Source organism: Cervus elaphus, chromosome 1 (genome assembly GCF_910594005.1).
Source record: "Cervus elaphus chromosome 1, mCerEla1.1, whole genome shotgun sequence".
NCBI classification, from domain to species: Eukaryota; Metazoa; Chordata; class Mammalia; order Artiodactyla; family Cervidae; genus Cervus; species Cervus elaphus.
In genome coordinates, this window is record NC_057815.1 from 15,616,600 (window position 1) to 15,633,341 (window position 16,742).

A 16,742-nucleotide genomic window follows, 5' to 3' on the forward strand; every position below is an offset into this window, starting at 1 on the left:
GGTGGCTTGTCTAGGGCAATGCCGAAAAAGGTGAGAAGAAGTAGACAGATAAAAGAGGTTTTCTACTGAAATGTCTTAACCTAACTTCATTCTGCTATTTGTTGGCCAGTACTGTGAATTATTTTGACCTTTGCATGCTCTTAAGATAGTATTAAACATCAACTATTGTCAGTGATTCTGTGAAGAGCAGAATTATTTGAAGTTAACATCAAAGACCATTGCAATCAAGTGTTGGGTTTGCCTATTAATATGTCATAATGACAATAAAACAGTCATTACACTCTCATTCATCAGAAATCTATTTGACAACCTAAAATTTAATCCCTCTTTACTCTTCCATAACATGGAGTATCTACTCATTTGAGATTGTGGTGAAGATGCAAAGAGATGATACATACCTAAAGCACTCATCACAATGTCTGCTATACCATATTTGTTGTTGGATATTTTTTACTACTGCTATTATTCATACTTATGATGGGAGTCTGGGGTGAGAATTAATCACCGTTTTTCCTCTGAGTTGGCTGGGCACCAAAATTTTGGGAAAGAGATACAGCAGTTAAATCAAGAGAGATAGAAATATTAGCTTTATCACCAATGTTGCTGAATTTAAGAACATGATTGGCTTTTCTGCCCACTTGCACCAAATCTAGCAATGGATACCCTTAACTGAAGGAAACCTTTATATTTACACCTCGAAATTGCTCTTGTGCCTCCATCAGGAACACAGAGGCTTCGAGCAAGACCAGGACCCTGCCCTGATTCTGGTATGCTTATGTCATGGAAGAAGTGAACAGTACACTTTCACTCTTCCCTGGAACCAGAGAGGGGAGGAATTGAGAGCAAGGATCCTGGAGTTTGATTGAGTGACTATACCTGGCTGTGCCATTCATCAGCCAAGCAGACATACAAGTCCCTCAGAGCTTCTATGAGTTAATCTCCTCACCTAGAAGATGGGAATGATAAAGTGCTACCTCACAGGACTGCTGTGAGGATTAAAGAAATGAAAATGTTGGTATCTGGCACGTAGAAATATGTTTGCCATGACCAGCATCTAAAAAAAAAAAGAGTACCGAAAATGCCGCACTCTATACTTTTCCAATCTCATCCACCAGAAAGATTACTGTTCTTCCCCAGGGGAAGAGCATACGAGAAGAAAATATTTCTGAAAGAGAAGGGAATACATATTTCCAGTGCAATCCCTTCCTGAGGCATGGGATGGGGGGTAAGCCCTTCCTCTATGCTGAAGATGAGGGAAGAGTAGGAGTTGACCTCCCATATAGTCTATCATGGACTTTCCTGGTGGCTCCGACGATCAACAATCTGCCTGCTACTCAGGAGACCTGGATTTGATCCCTGGATTGGGGAGATCCCCTGGAGAAGGGAATGGCTACCCACTCCAGTATTCCTGCTTGGAGAATCCCATGGACAGAGGAACCTGGTGGGCTACAGTCCATGGTGTTACAAAGAGTCAGACACGACTGAGCAACTAACACACACACACACACACACACACACACACACACCCCTATTCTATCACGTGATACCTTGGCCTTCAATCTGTCCTATCTGCCAGGTCCCTGTCTCTCCCTCCAACTACAAAGACAGGGATCTGTCACATTCATCAGTATATCCTCTTTATAACGTTGTACCATGTACTGTGCTTTGCATGCACTGTGCCATTTACAATCCGTGCCTGATGGATTTGAACACGAGCTTCTATGTCTGAGCTACCTTGTTTCTTAACTGACTTAATTATGAAGGGCTGCTGCTGAGTGGCAAAACACAGGCCCTGAGCAGGAAGAATGAGGTTCCCATTTGTCTGCTCCTTTCTTCAGACCCTGATTTTCAGGACTACCCAGAAAGCTGGGTGCCTAAAGCTAACAAAAATTTTCTTACCAAAAGGCAAACACTCTTTACATTTACATTCCTTGCTTCTGATTTTTGCCCTACTTTAAAATTCTTGGGTTTCTCTGTCCAAAGCAGAAACAAAGAATTTAGAAAAAGTTTATTATCTTGATATCTTTTATTACCTTGATATCTTTCCTTCATATATATGCTCATCAATTAGATTTAGCTACATGTATGACACAGAGGAAGGAATATTAGGTTGGTGCAAAAATAATTTTGGTTTTGCATTACTGAATTTTGCCATTTGATATTGGAATACATTCTTAAATAAATGTGGTTTGTTATACATTATTTTAACGTGCATTTCTTGCTTTATATTTTTTGCTAATGAATTATTCCTTGGTGTTTATTTTATATGTATTTTAGACTAGGGAAATGATGTTAGACAAAAATCAATTCAAATGATCTTATTTGAGCACAAAATGGGTCATAAAGCAGTGGAGACAACTATGACTTCAACAATGCATTTGGCCCAGAAACTTTTAATGAACATACAGTGCACTGGAGGTTCAAGTAGTTTTGCAAAGTAGATTAGAGCCGTGAAGATGAGGAGTGCAGCAGAGGCTAGCCATTGGAAGTGTACAACGACCAACTGAGAGGATCACTGAAGCTAATCCTCTTTCAACTACATGCAAAGTTGCTGAAGAACTCAACATCGACCATCCTATGGTCATTTGGCATTTGAAGCAAATTGGAAAGATGAAAAAGCTGATAAATGGGTGTCTCAAGAGCTGACTGCAAATCAAATAAACAGTTTCTTTTAGAAGTGTCATTTTCTCTTACCCTATGCGACAGCTCTATGCAACAACAATGTGAATTTTATGTAACAACCAGTGATGACCAGTTCAGTGGCTGGACTGAGAACAATCTCCAAAGCCAAACTTGCACCAATAAAAGTGTCATGGGCACTGTTTCATGGTTTGCTGCTAGTTTAATCCACTGCAGCTTTCTGAATCCTAGTGAAACCATTACATCTGAGAAGTATGCTCAGCAAATCAATGAGATGCACAAAAAACTACAACTCCTGCAATCAGTGGTGGTCAACAAAAAGGGCCCAATTCTTTTCTGTGACCTGGCTGCATATCACACAACCAATGCTTCAAAAGGTGAACAAACTGGGCTACAATTTTTGTCTGAGGTGCAATATCCATGTGACCTCTGTCCAACTGACTACCACTTCTTCAAGCATCTTGACAACTTTTTGTACGGAAAATGCTTCCACAACCAGCAGGATGCAGAAAAAGCTATCCAAGACTTCATCGAATCCCAAAGCATAAGTTTTTATGCTATAGTAATAAACAAACTAATTTCTCATTGGCAAAAATGTGTTGATTGTAATGGTTCTTATTTTGATTAATAAACATGTGTTTGAGCCTAGTTACAGTGATTTAAAACTTAGCATCCATAAATAATTACTTTTGCACCAACCTAATAGTTTCTTTCATTTGTACTATTTATTCACTGAGACCATTTATTTGTTATTTACTATTTGCCCTCCCCAATTACAGTGTATGTTCAATGGGACTTTATCTAATATTTTGTCTGGCTCTTGGATGCCATGGTTTTATGCCACAGTTTAGTTAAACTGTGACCAGCTGGCCAAATCCAACATACTGCCTGCTTTGTAAATAAAGTTTTATGGGGAAACTATCAGATCTGTGTGTTCACATATTGTCTTTAACTGCTTTTGCCCTATAACACCTGACCTGAGAAGTTGTGACAAAGATTGGGTGGCCCTCAAAACCTTTTACTATGTGGTTGGCTCACTACAGAAAATGTTGGTTAATCTCTGGCATTAACTACTAACTGATGCATTCTAAGTATTTAAACACTTGCAGAATGAAGGAGTGAGTGAATCAATAAACATATAACCTATATAGATAGAGAGTAGAAAATACAGATAGATAAAATAGTGTGTTAAAGGGATAGGACTATGCTTAAAAACTGTTTTTCTTTTTAAATCTTGTAATATTTAAGAACGTCATTTTTTAAAGCAGATGCAGAATTTTAAAATACCACCACTTCTGTAGATTGCTGGGAATATTGAGTTCTTGTGGCTCAAGAACTGCTTCAAATATAGATTACTGAGCCTTTTGCCCATGCTTTCATTTTTAGTTCAAAAGCCAAGCACCCTCATTCCTAATTATCCTTCTAACTGTGAGCTAACAGTGGGGTAAGCCAGCCCATGGGGATTACTTGAGAAGCTATTTCCACAGTCAATGATGCGAGTTGTTCAAACATGAGTGGATCAGAAACAGACCTGACTTATGGAGTAATGTAAATAATATTTACCAAACTGGTCATTTATCAAAATTAAATTGATCCAAGACCCCACGAGGCTTGGTTATCTTAGTCTCTACTCCAGACATAACATTTACCTGATAACTCACAAAGCTCCCAGGCCAGCTCCATCCTCCTTAGCTTGGCATTTCTTACTTGGACCTTTCAAAGAAGCCTTCTTTGTTTAAACTTAAATCTGTTAAACAAGAAAAAGCAGTGAGCCTTTACATTTTTAAAAGATCAAGAAAAGAAAAGAGGAGAAAGAGACACTTTATTTGTTTCACACAAGGATGAAAATTGGTCTCGCTCACTGACTCCATCCATCTCCAGGTTCCTCTGAGTATGGTAACAGGATTTTTAAAGCTATTTGCTCATTTGCTTAATGCTCCTTTAGGGGGCTTTCCAATGAGTAACACAGCCCAAAAAGAGGAGAAACAATCTATTCACCAAAAGGCTGCATTTTTAAAAGACATTTTGCATACTCCATTTCACAAAAAAACAATGGTTGCAAGAGCTCTGGGACATTAATTTTTCAAAGGCAAAATATTCATCTTTAATGCACATGGCCATAGGTTCAAAAAGCAATGTTAAGTTTGTGTATGTTGGCTGGAGTAACGCTATTTAAGACTTCCTCCTAGTTCTCCACTTCAGAACAGTTTCATCCAACAGTGTTCAGCGTGTTGCTTTGCATTTCAAAGCCCTAAAATCAAATGTAATCAAGGTTCCAGGGTGGCTTTCAATGTAGAAGGCATGTGTTTAAGTGGATTTATAGGTATTTACATCCTTAATGAACACTGGTGTCATTTTTTCTAAAGTAACTCAACAACATGGTGTAAATTATTTGATCTTTTTTTTTTTTTTTTTTTTTTTTTGCCAAAAGTAAGTAAAAGATCACAGTGCCCTAGAAAGCGGCCTGACCATCTGAGTGACCTCATTAAACATGGCTGCACCATCTAGCCCAGAGTTCCCATCTATAATTAATCATGAAAATGGCTAGACTAAGTAGAACTCAATTATGATGAAGGGTCAAATTTTTGAAGACAAAGTTGAAATGATTCTGAGGCTCAGGGTGATACAGCTCTTTGTAAAGGTTCACTTCAGAATTGACCTTTCTTGAGTGGAGAAGCGGAAAGTCTTAGACTGAACAAGGAAAGGCAGCAATTCTAGAAAAAACAGCAATGATGTATATGAACCCACACGGAGAATGAAGAGACCAAGTAGGACAGAATGCCAGAGACATTCAAAAAGTCATGCAAACAGAAATGGTGCAGGGATGCTAGTTGTGAATCTACTTCATAAGGGACATATTTTTTGAGGCCAATAACATCTTTCTACACAGTTTCAAATGTAGGATATCACTTAAGCCTCTTTCTGCTCCATATCTAAATCTATAGGAAGTCCAGCAGCCGTGTACTCTGCTTTTACTAGATTAAGCATATCCAGATGATTTTAATAAAGTTTTAAAAGGACATTAGTTTCCTGCTATTTCAATGAAAACCACTTGCAAGATGAATTTAAAGCAACAGATCTATTGCATGTCAACACATGCTCTCTTTATGCAAATACACCACTTTTCTCAAACAGCCAACAAAACAAAACACGGACACAATCATCAAGTGCATGAGACACAGGAGAAAAATGTCATTGTTGTAAATGTTTAGGGGTAAAAAAAAAATGGAGAGTGTGATGGGTGCCAGGGTAAGCTGCCCAGATTTCCAGGATGAAGACTGAGGTTCTTATTACTTCAATGGCTAAAAGCACTCAGCATCTGTTCGAGTTCCTCTCTCTGGGAATTGTCAGCCAAGCAGTATCTTTTTAAAATTGTTTTATTGCAATATAGTTGATTTACAATGTTGTGTCTCACTTGTGTAGCATATTGATTCAGTTATACATATATATCTACTTATTCTTTTTCAGATTCTTTCCCCATATACGTTATTACAGAATACTGAGGAGAGTTTCCTGTACTAAGCAGTAGGTCCTTGTTGCCTGTCTATTTTATATGTAGTAGTTTGTGTATGTTAATCCCAAGCTCCTGGTCTATAATATCCCTCCTACCTCACATCTCCCCTTTGGTAACAATGTTTGTTCTTGAAATCTGTGAGTTTGTTCCTATTTTGTAAATAAGCTCATTTATATAATTTCTTTTAAAAATTAGATTCTGCATATTAGTAATATGTGATATTTGTCTTTGTCTGACATATTTCACTTAGTATGATCATCTCTAGATCCATCATGCTACTGTAAATGGCATTATTTTGTTCTTTTTATGGCTGAGTAATATCCCATTATATACACACACACACACACACCCACACACACATATTCTTTACCCATTCCTCTGTTGATGGACATTTAGGTTGCTTCCATATCTTGGCTATTGTAAATAGTGCTGCAATGAAACACTGGGGTGCATATATCTTTTCAAATTATGGTTTTCTTCAGATACATGCCCAGATGTGGAATTGCTGGATCATATATGGTATTCTTAGTTTAAGGAACCGCTTACTGTTCTCCATAATGGTTTCCCTGGTAGCTCAGATGGTAAACAGTCTGCCTGCAATACTGTAGACCTAGGTTCAATCCCTGGGTCTGCAAGATCCCCTGGAGAAAGAAATGGCAACCCACTCCAGTATTCTTGCCTGGAAAATCCCATGGATAGAGGAGCCTTCCAGGCTTGGAGGGCTACAGTCCATGGGGTCGCAAAGAGTCAGACATAACTTTTTTTTTTTTTCTCACTGTTCTTCATAGCAGCTGTACCAATTTATATTCCCACCAATAGGGCAGGAAGGTTCCCTTTCCTCCACACCATCTCCAGCACTTATGGTTTGTAGACTTTTTGATGATAGCCATTCTGACCAGTGTGAGGTGATACAAAGAAAATCTTTTCCAAGGTTATACCTGTTCTCTGGAGACAGCTCACAATTCAAAGACAGATCAATATGTGTATGTATATGTGAAGGGGAGGGTAGTGAGAGGTGTATAAAGTCATGGTTCCCTGAGATCAGGTGACCTGAGGAGCCATTCTAGTTGGGAGTTACTGAAACCTTCCTTGTCACTACAGTGCATTCCAGCATCTCCTTGGGCCCAGTTCAACTTCCTGTAATCTCCCACGGGGTTTACTCTCAAGAGCCCTGCATGCAAATCTCTAAGCCAATTTCCCAGGGAAGCCAACCTAAGAGGGTGAAGACTATTCCTTCCTAATGTCTCTCTCATTGATTTTATTTTTAACTTTTTATTATGGAAACATCAAATATATACAAAAGTCAAGAAAAGAACACAACTCATCAAATTTATAAACATCTTGCCATTCTGGTTTCATCTAATCTTTGTTAAAACTATATTCTTTTAAAGTAAATAATTTCACCCATAAATACTTCACTATGTATTTAACATATAAAGGTTTGGTTTTTTTTTTTTTGAGGCAATAATCATGCCATTATTATAAGATATAAATTAATTGTAATTCCTTAAAGCCACCTAAAACCCAATATGTATCCAATATTCCTTAGTTGTTTCCATTTTTTTAGAGTACACATTGATTTGCAATTTTTTTTATCAAGAGGCTCTTTAGTTCCTCTTCACTTTCTGCCATTAGAGTGGGATATCATCTGCATATCTGAAGTGGCTATTTCTCCAAGCAATCTTGATTCCAGCTTGTGACTCATCCAGCCCAGCATGATGTACTCTGCATATAAATTAAATAAGCACGGTGACAATATACAGCCTTGTTGTACTCTTTTTCCAATTTTGAACCAGACAGTTGTTTCGTGTTTGGTTTTAACTGCTGTTTCTTGACCCACATACAGGTTCCTCAGGAGACAGGTAAGGTGGTCTAGTACTACCAGGTCTTCAAGAACTTTCCACAGTTTGTTGTGACTCACACAGTCAAAAGCTTTAGCTTAGTCAACGAAGCAGCAGAATTTTTTCTGGAACTTCCTTGCTTTTTCTATCACCCAACAAATGTTGGCAATTTGATCTCTGTTCCTCTGTCTTTTCTAAATCCAGTTTACACATCTCAAAGTTCTCTGTTCACATACTGCTGAAGGTTAGCTTGAAGGATTTTTGGCATAACTTTGTGCGCATGTGAAATGAGCACAACTGTATGAAGTTTGAACATTCTTTGGCATTGACCTTCTTTGGGACTGGAATGAAAACTGAACCTTTTCCAGTCCTGTGACCACTACTGAGTTTTCCAAATTTGCTGGCATATTCAGTGCAGCACTTTAACAGCATCATCTTTTAGTATTTGAAATAGCATTTACATACAAGTGTACACAGTATGTTCAGCAAGACAGGTCATATCTTATATGAGGCTATAAAGCAAATCTCACTGCGTTTAAAAGGATTGAAATCATACTAAAATTTCTAATAACAACACAATTAAATTATAAAGTAGTAACGACAAGAAATCTAGGAAAATTCGAAGTACTTGAAAATTAAACAACACCCTTCCCAATAATCCCTGGTTAAAGGAGCCTTTAGAAAACGTGTCTAACTTAACAATAATGCAAACACAAAGTACAGTTGATGGAATGGACCTGAAACAGTGCTTCGAGGATAACTTACAGCTTTAAATACTTGTATCAGAAACAAAAAGAGGTCAAAATCAATGACTGGGAGAGGGTCTTAGCTACATACACACTGCTGGCTGGGCGTGAGGCCTTGTGCACTTACACTGGAGAAAGAAGGTCCACCCAAAAGTGAAAACTGGGGCAGACTTATGAACTGCTTGAAAGTGGGATGCTGAACATTCCCAAACCTTGTCGGCAAAAGTGGAAAGCCTTAACGGCTCAAGGTGCTCAAGCACACCTGACTGATCACTGGCTGGACTGCTAAGCTATTGGAAGCCAGGCTCAAAAATATTTTAGAAGACGGCGGGGCGGGGGGGAAGCACATAACTTTCTACTTCAAGAAACTGGTAAGGGGTAACAAGATGGCGACTGAGACGGTGGAGCTTCATAAGCTGAAGCTCGCTGAACTAAAGCAGGAGTGTCTTGCTCGTGGTTTGGAGACCAAGGGAATAAAACAAGATCTCATCAACAGGCTCCAGGCATATCTTGAAGAGCATGCTGAAGAGGAGGCAAATGAAGAAGAGGTACTGGGAGATGAAACAGAGGAAGAAGAACCAAAGACCTCAGAACTGCCTGTCAAAGAGGAAGAACCTCCTGAAAAAACGGTTGATGTGGCAGCAGAGAAAAAAGTGGTAAAAATTACATCTGAAATACCACAGACTGAGAGGATGCAGAGGAGAGCTGAATGATTCAATGTACCTGTGAGTTTGGAGAGTAAGAAAGCTGCCCGGGCAACTAGATTTGGGATTTCTCCAGTTCCATCAAAAGGTCTGTCGTGTGACACCAGGCCTATGGTTAACCTGGATAAGCTAAAAGAAAGAGCTCAAAGGTTTGGTTTGAGTGTCTCTTCAATCTCCAGAAAGTCAGAGGATGACGAAAAGCTGAAAAAGAGGAAGGAACAATTTGGGATTGTCACAAGTTCAGCTGGAACAGGAACCACAGAGGATACAGAGGCAAAGCAGAGGCAAAGAGCAGAGCGCTGTGGAATTGCTTGATGAAAAGCTTTTAATGCTTTCTGTTCTCCGGTGTTTTCCACCTCTTTGACTCTTCCTGGTCACCTACATACCTAAATGCACAGTTATGTGCCTAGGTCCTGCCTTGCAATGAGGGTGCATGTACCCCAGGTACATCTGTGAACTCCAGCAGCAGTTTGACTTATTACAGTTCCAACTTTAAGGTTTTTGTTGTTGTGTTGTGTTTTTTAATTATTATTTTGCTTGTTAATAAAAAAAAGAATAGAAAAAAGAAAAAAAAAAAAAGAAACTGGTAAAGAAGAGCAAAGTAAATCCAAAGCAACTTAAAAAAGAAAGAAAACAGCAAAGCAGAATCCAAAAAAATAGACATCAGCAAACAAGACAGAAAAATGAAGTCAGCCAAAAGCTGGTTCTTTGAAAAAAGCAACAAAGTCAGGAACCTAGAGTGACTGAGGAAAAACGAGAACACAAATCAATCCCACAAATGAGTACCTCTTCAGATTCGGTAAACTTTAAAAGGCTAACAAAAAGCACAGGTGAAGTTTAAAGTTATAAGCAAGACTCTTTGGAAATCCAGTACTGAATAATCACCTCAAAAACCACATCACAACTCTGATGTTTATCTGTTCAGCACAATCACAAGCTGGGCTTTTAAAAGGATGATTTAACATAAACACACCCATACTAGGGACTGAAGTGAAGCTGTAAAGCCAGGTATCTACCCATCCCCGTAAACTCATCATGAACAAGCTCCTAAGGCAGCATATCAGGAATTTCTGTAACTCCCTGAATGGGGGCTAGCTTTACAGAATAACCACTAGGTTTTTTTTACCTCTTCTACAGTGCCTTCATCAATTTTTGCTTTTTAAAATTTCTCTGTAGTATTCATGGTGTGTTCCAAACTGTGACTTTCAAAACAAATGAAAAGCTAATTTTCCTCAAGCTATTTCTATAAGAATTACAGGCAGAGAGATAATGCCTTATAATGTATTTAAGGGGTTTCCCTGGTAGCTCACACTGTAAAGAATCTGCCTGCACTGCAGGAGACCTGGGTTCGATCCCTGGGTCAGGAAGATCCCCTTGGAGAAGGGAATGGCTACTCACTCCAGTATTCTTGCCTGGAGAATTCCATGGACAGAGGAGCCTAAGGACACATAAGACAATGTCTAAATATTGAGAGTAAGACTAGGAAGTGCCAGTACATTTGAAATATTGTTGAGCTCTTTCCCCCATTTAATAAGACTGCATTGCTGCTGCTGCTAAGTCACTTCAATCGTGTCCAACTCTGTGCAACCCCAAAGACAGCAGCCCACCAGGCTCCCCCGTCCCTGGGATTCTCCAGGCAAGAACAATGGAGTGGGTTGCCATTGCCTTCTCCGAAGACTGCATTAGGTATATAAAAATCCTAAATATGTCTGAGTTATTCAGATGTGACCATTACAGGTGATTTCTTATTCAATGACTCTGAGAAAAATTCTCAAACAATGAGGCTCAGTGATCTCCTCCATGGCATCAAGTCCCACACTGGCCACAGGCTGTCTTCCCAGACAGAGGGGAAGAATGTGAAAAAACAAAGAAACAAAAAGCAACAGGAATCAAACTAAATGGCACTCAGGAGAAGAGTTTTAATCATTTTGATAGACCTGAGAAAGAGCTGTCATAGTCATGAAAATGCTTTGAAGAAATCTTGATTAGACTCAGCACGATGAAGAAATTAAAAAAAAAAAAAAAAGACAGGTGTCAGTTAAAAAGCAACTCCTTAAATGTAAATCAAAAATAGTTTGTAACTGAGCCAAAGAAGCCATTACAAGCTGCAATATAAACAGGCATTTAATGATTTTTCCAATGTTATGTTATTGATCTAAGAGGCCCTGTGTTTCCGCTGAAATGAATAAGTAATTTGTTTAAGATAACATTAACAGGATTTGCAGCATATTAAATATCTTCGGTCTCGCTCATCGGTAAAATCACCATGATAAAAAACAAATTCTACAGTGTCTTTCAGTGAAACATTTGCATCATTTCAGAAATCACAGCACAAGGCCTGAGACACGAGATACACCCAGCAAGTGCAAAAAGGCATTTCTAAGTCATGACACCTTGAATGGCATTTATTCAGCTTCTAACATATTCATACACTTCTAACATTATTCATACACTTCTAACATCAGACACTACAACTCGAAGCCCTGAAAACACAATGGCAAACAAGAGATGAGGTCTCTGCTCTCGGAGTTTCCAGTCCATCTGGGAAGACAACCAGGGAAGCAAGGTATGCTAAGAAAGGGTACCAGGCTCCATACAGAGAACGGGGCCCAAACCGCTGTAAAGGAAGCCTAAGAAGATCCTGGAGACACGGATGCTGAGGCTGAGGCGAGGATGGAAGTAGGACAGAGCCAGGCTTCTGGGGGGAGAGGATGGTTTAGTAAAAGACGGCTCCTGGCTAAGAAAACTGCAGTCATAGGCACAGTACATGCAAATGGCCAGGTATTTACGTTAAGAGTTGTCTTTTCTGTCAGAAGAGAGACTACTGTGGAATATTACACTTGCTTAGTAAAGCTGCATGTATCAAAAGACAAGTCACAGGACTTTCCTGGTGGTCCAGTGGTTAAGAATCCGCCTTCCAAAGGAGGAAAGCAGGTGTGATCCCTGGTTGGGCATCTAAGCCCACGTGCCGCAACTACTAAGCCCTCCGGCTCTAAAGCCCATGCTCCGCAACAAGAGAAGCCACTGCAAGGAGTGAGCACACTGCAACTAGAGAGTAGTCCCAGTGCGCCAAAACTAGAGAAAGCCCACATGCCACAACAAAGATCCCCAAAATAAAAATAATAATAAAATAAATAAAAAATAAAGAAGAGAAGGAATTAAAAAAAAAAAAAAAAGCAGCCACCTAACTTCTTAACCTAGGAAGAAGAAAGGTAGAAAGGTCACAGTTTCATCTTGGCCGATTCCCTACATGGCCCTTTCACAGGCCAGGCGTGAGAGGGGGATCCAGGGCTGAGTGCATTTGTGCCTCAGTCACTCAGTCGTGTCTGACTCTTTGCAGCTCTGTGGACTGTAGCCCGCCAGGCTCCTCTGTCCATGGGACTCTCCAGGCAGGAATACCGGAGTGGGTAGCCATTCCTTTTCCAGGGGATCCTCCTGACCCAGGGATCAAACCTAGGTCTCCTGCATTGCAGGCAGATTCTTCATCATCTGGGCCACCAGGGAAGCCCCCAGTGGTGAATAAGACGGCCAAATGAACAAATCAGAGGACTTCTGTGGCTACGTGATTCTGAAATCTAGCTCCCTGATTTCAGGTATCGCTGAATAAAATAGAGCTTAAAAGCTACTGTACTATTGAAAGATGCAAAAATAAGTAAGGGAACAATCATTACAGGACATCAAATACAGTATAACAGGAACATTAAAAGAAGCTTTGACACCTCTTACCCATAAACAAGGAATTGTGTTTGCATTTTCAAGTAAATACTACTCACTAGTGTCTTACAGATTCCAGATTTACACACACTTATGTTTACTGTTCACAGCGAGGGAGGCCAAGCAGTATCATAATAATTACTACCAATTATCAGGCACTGCTGGTGGAGTGCCAGACTCTTTGCTGGGAACTTAAAATCTGTGATTGTGGGGCTTCCCTGGTGGTCCAGGGGCTAAGACTCCGAGCTCCCAATGCAGGGGCTGGAGAGCCCCTGGTTGGAGAACTATATCCCACAAGCTGCAAAGAGTTCACATGCTGCAACTAAAGATCCTGCATGCCACAACAAAGATCAAAGATCCTGAGTGCCACAACTGAGACCCAGAGCAGCCAAATTAAACAGACGGACAGACAGTGTGTGATCTCATCTTACAAAGTAACTATCATCATCTCCATCTCTCAGTGAGGAACCTGTGGCTTAAGAGTTTATGTAACAGGCCTCGAGGTGCGTGGCTGACAGGTGGCAGAGGCAGGTTAGGTCCCATGTCAGTGTGACTTTAAAGCCTTTGCATCCCCTTCGCTCCCATTGCACGGCATAATTCCTTGTTTACGGGTAAGAGGTATCAAGGCTTCTTTTAATGTTCCTGTTAAACCATATTTGATGTCCCGTAATGATTATCCCCTTAACTCATTTTTGCGTCTTTCAATAGTACAGTAGCTTTTAAGCTCAGTGACCAGAGCGAGGGAGGTGAAGGGCAACAATGAATGAGTAAAGATGTGACGAGATTTAGGGTGGAGGACTTCCCTGTTGGTACAGTGGGTTAAGAATCCATCTGCCAATGCAGGAGACATGGGTTCGATCCCTGATCTAGGAAGATCCCACGGGCTTCGGGACAACTAAAGTCCCTGCAACACAACTCCTGAGACTGTGCTCTCGAGTCCGGTGCTGCACCTACTGAGCCCACACGCCGAGAGCCCGAGCTCCGCAAGAAGAGAAGCCACTGCAATGGGAAGCCCACGCGCCACAAGGAAGAGCAGCCCCCGAGCGCCACAACTAGAGGAGGCCCACGCACGGCAGGCAGACCCAGCACAGCCAGAAACAAATGAGAGAGATACATGGGGGAAGAAAAAGATTTGGGGTGGGGAGTTCCCATCAGTGCTCTCTCAACCATGCTGAAGTCTCAGGACCGTCTTAATCTCAGGGGCCCTGCCCCCACACCTGAAGTCATCCTTCGGTTTCTAATAATCCATTCCCTTTGGATTCCATGTAAACTGTCTTTCTAAGGATTGTGGGGGCATGGGTCACAAATAAGCAAATGTGAAAACATGTCACTATTAACAGCAGTATCATTCACACCCTGTATCCAGTACTGTTCCTGGTGTCATGAGCTCCTGCGGTGCCTTTCATATTGAAATCTACTTCGAAACAACCATCATAAAAGTTCAAAGCAATGCCAGCTTTATATACATAATCATTTCATGTAATCCTCACAACAATCCTAGAAAATCCGTAACACAGTCCTCAGTTTATAAAGATAAGCAGAAGCTTATCAAAGAATCTGCCCAAGGTCACACAACTATAGCAATATGATTCCAGAGCCTAAACTTTCCATTTCTATAACATGGCATATATTCCTGTGATGGTTATATACTTTTTTTTTTAAATACCAAAAAAAATTTGACCTGAATTTGTGTTTGTAGAAATTTTCATATAGAGCTGCTTATATTCTCCTCATACGTCATCAGAATTATATACTGTTAGTCTGTGGCACTTCGTTTAATAAGAAGAAAACGTTAATCAGCATACTTAACATTTTCACGTGTTTTTATTATTAACACCAGGGAACTTGAAATCTATGTGAAGAAATAGCTGAACAATACATATATTCTTCAATAGCTTTGCATCCTAAGAAAACGGGATGTTTTGTGATGGTTAATATCAAAACTATTTAGGGTCCAACAATAAGAGAGTTGGTATTCGACCTTTTTACAACCCTAATTTAGAAGCAACTGAAGTATCTTTCAGTTTATTTGTTTGTAAAACAAGTATTTGATACCAGTTTAATGGAATAAGTGAATCACAAAAAGTTATAAAATAAATGGGAAAAAGTACAGAGGCAAACAGGTCAATATAGGAATCACCATCTGGTGTCCCCCATTCCTCTCAATTTGCTCTTTTTATCCTTCCAAGTAAACATACAAATCATTTTAGAAAAAGGGCTATAAGAAAGGAACAGAAAAGTGAAAAATATATGAGAGAGTATCTCTAAAGAATCAGTACATTTGTCTTATTTTCTCATCTACGTGCAATACTTACTAACTACTTCCTTTATTTTGGAGACAAGCTCAAAACAAACCAGGCAACAATGCTTGTGAACCAGCTGACTGAACACCACAGCATCTAGACTGGGAAGTGGGCAAGCTCCCACCTTTTAGTTAACACACAAGACAAAGGCCCAACACACTTACCAATTGGTACCTGTTCAGGCTGGCTGAGAGAAACAAACGCTGACGTGTCATCAATCCAGGATATCTCAATGTTACCTGCAATATTGAATTAAAAGCAAAGTAAGCATTTAGCCATTAAGATAGCTATCAGATTCCATTTGTATATCTGATATATTTCGGAACATCCATCAATTTAAAGAGAGATGAGGTGTTAGTTTAAAAGATGATCAAAATCTCAGCACTAAAGAGAAATAAAACTTAAATCTATCACAGTAGCTACTACAGTTAAAACTTCAAGAAAGCAGATAAACCAGGACAACCAGAAGAATCTTTAAAAGTTTGTTTTAAAAACAAACAAAAAAAAATCCTTCTGGATTAAATCCTGAGGCAGTTTATCATTCAACCCAATCTCCTGCCAGGGTTAGAGACTTTTTTCCAATCAAGATCAGGAGAAGGGAGTTCCCTGGTGGTCTAGTCATTAGGATTCGGCACTTTCACTGCTGGGGTCAGGATTTAAAATAAACAAACAAATGAAAACTAATGAAGACTTAAATAAATGAAGGAATATGCCAGGTTCATGTACTAAAAGACTAAAAAGTCCATGAGCCTGGTATATTTTTTAAAAGATCACTAGTAAAAACCAGAGACCATGTGTGTAAGAAATAAGAAAAATTCACTGTTGATCTCAAGGCCAGGGAAAGAACTCAAATAAAGAAAAACAGGTAGAGGATAGAGGATGAGGAAAAGAAGGCATCAGAGAGAGGAAACCAAGACAGACCAATACAGAAAAGAAAAACACGGAGGGACAGAAAGCAGTATAGTGGCACAAAATGACTTTCACATACAGAGACAAGTCCTCTGCAAAGGCGAAACGCAAAGAGTGGAATGCAGGAGAGCAGACAGAGGCAGGAGAGGAGCAGAGGGCTGGGAGCTGGAGAAAACCCAGGGCAAGCAGACATCTACCCACTACCCTCTTCCTGAAAAAACACAGGAGACTGGAATTTTTTTTAAATGGCTAAACATCACCAAAACTTAGTGATGAAAAAATGTCTTATTATCTATTAAAATTTTTGAAGGCTTCGGAACACTTGAAAACTGCTTTGCTTCTCCTTCACAGGAAAGAACTTTTACTTCCTG

General features: G+C 39.8%; 2 protein-coding genes and 1 pseudogene across 9 annotated transcripts in view; 1 reads left to right on the forward strand and 2 right to left on the reverse strand.

Moving 5' to 3' along the window:
* LOC122684914 (cyclin-Y-like protein 1) overlaps positions 1-4,404 on the reverse strand; it is a 76,618-nt gene extending 72,214 nt beyond the window's left edge. The window contains exon 1 of the mRNA XM_043889577.1: positions 4,290-4,404. Coding sequence (XP_043745512.1) covers positions 4,290-4,323 — 34 coding nt within the window. The 5' untranslated portion in view covers positions 4,324-4,404. The remainder of the gene's footprint in view (positions 1-4,289) is intronic.
* LOC122684629 (poly(A)-specific ribonuclease PARN-like) overlaps positions 1-16,742 on the reverse strand; it is a 201,210-nt gene that overhangs the window by 53,148 nt on the left and 131,320 nt on the right. For all 8 annotated transcript variants that reach the window (XM_043889219.1, XM_043889054.1, XM_043888969.1 and 5 more), the window contains 2 exons: positions 15,627-15,701; positions 4,290-4,387 (listed from right to left, as the gene is read on the reverse strand). In XM_043889219.1, the coding sequence (XP_043745154.1) occupies positions 4,344-4,387; positions 15,627-15,701 (119 nt within the window). In that variant the 3' untranslated portion in view covers positions 4,290-4,343. The remainder of the gene's footprint in view (positions 1-4,289; positions 4,388-15,626; positions 15,702-16,742) is intronic.
* LOC122685014 lies at positions 8,343-9,911 on the forward strand (annotated as a pseudogene).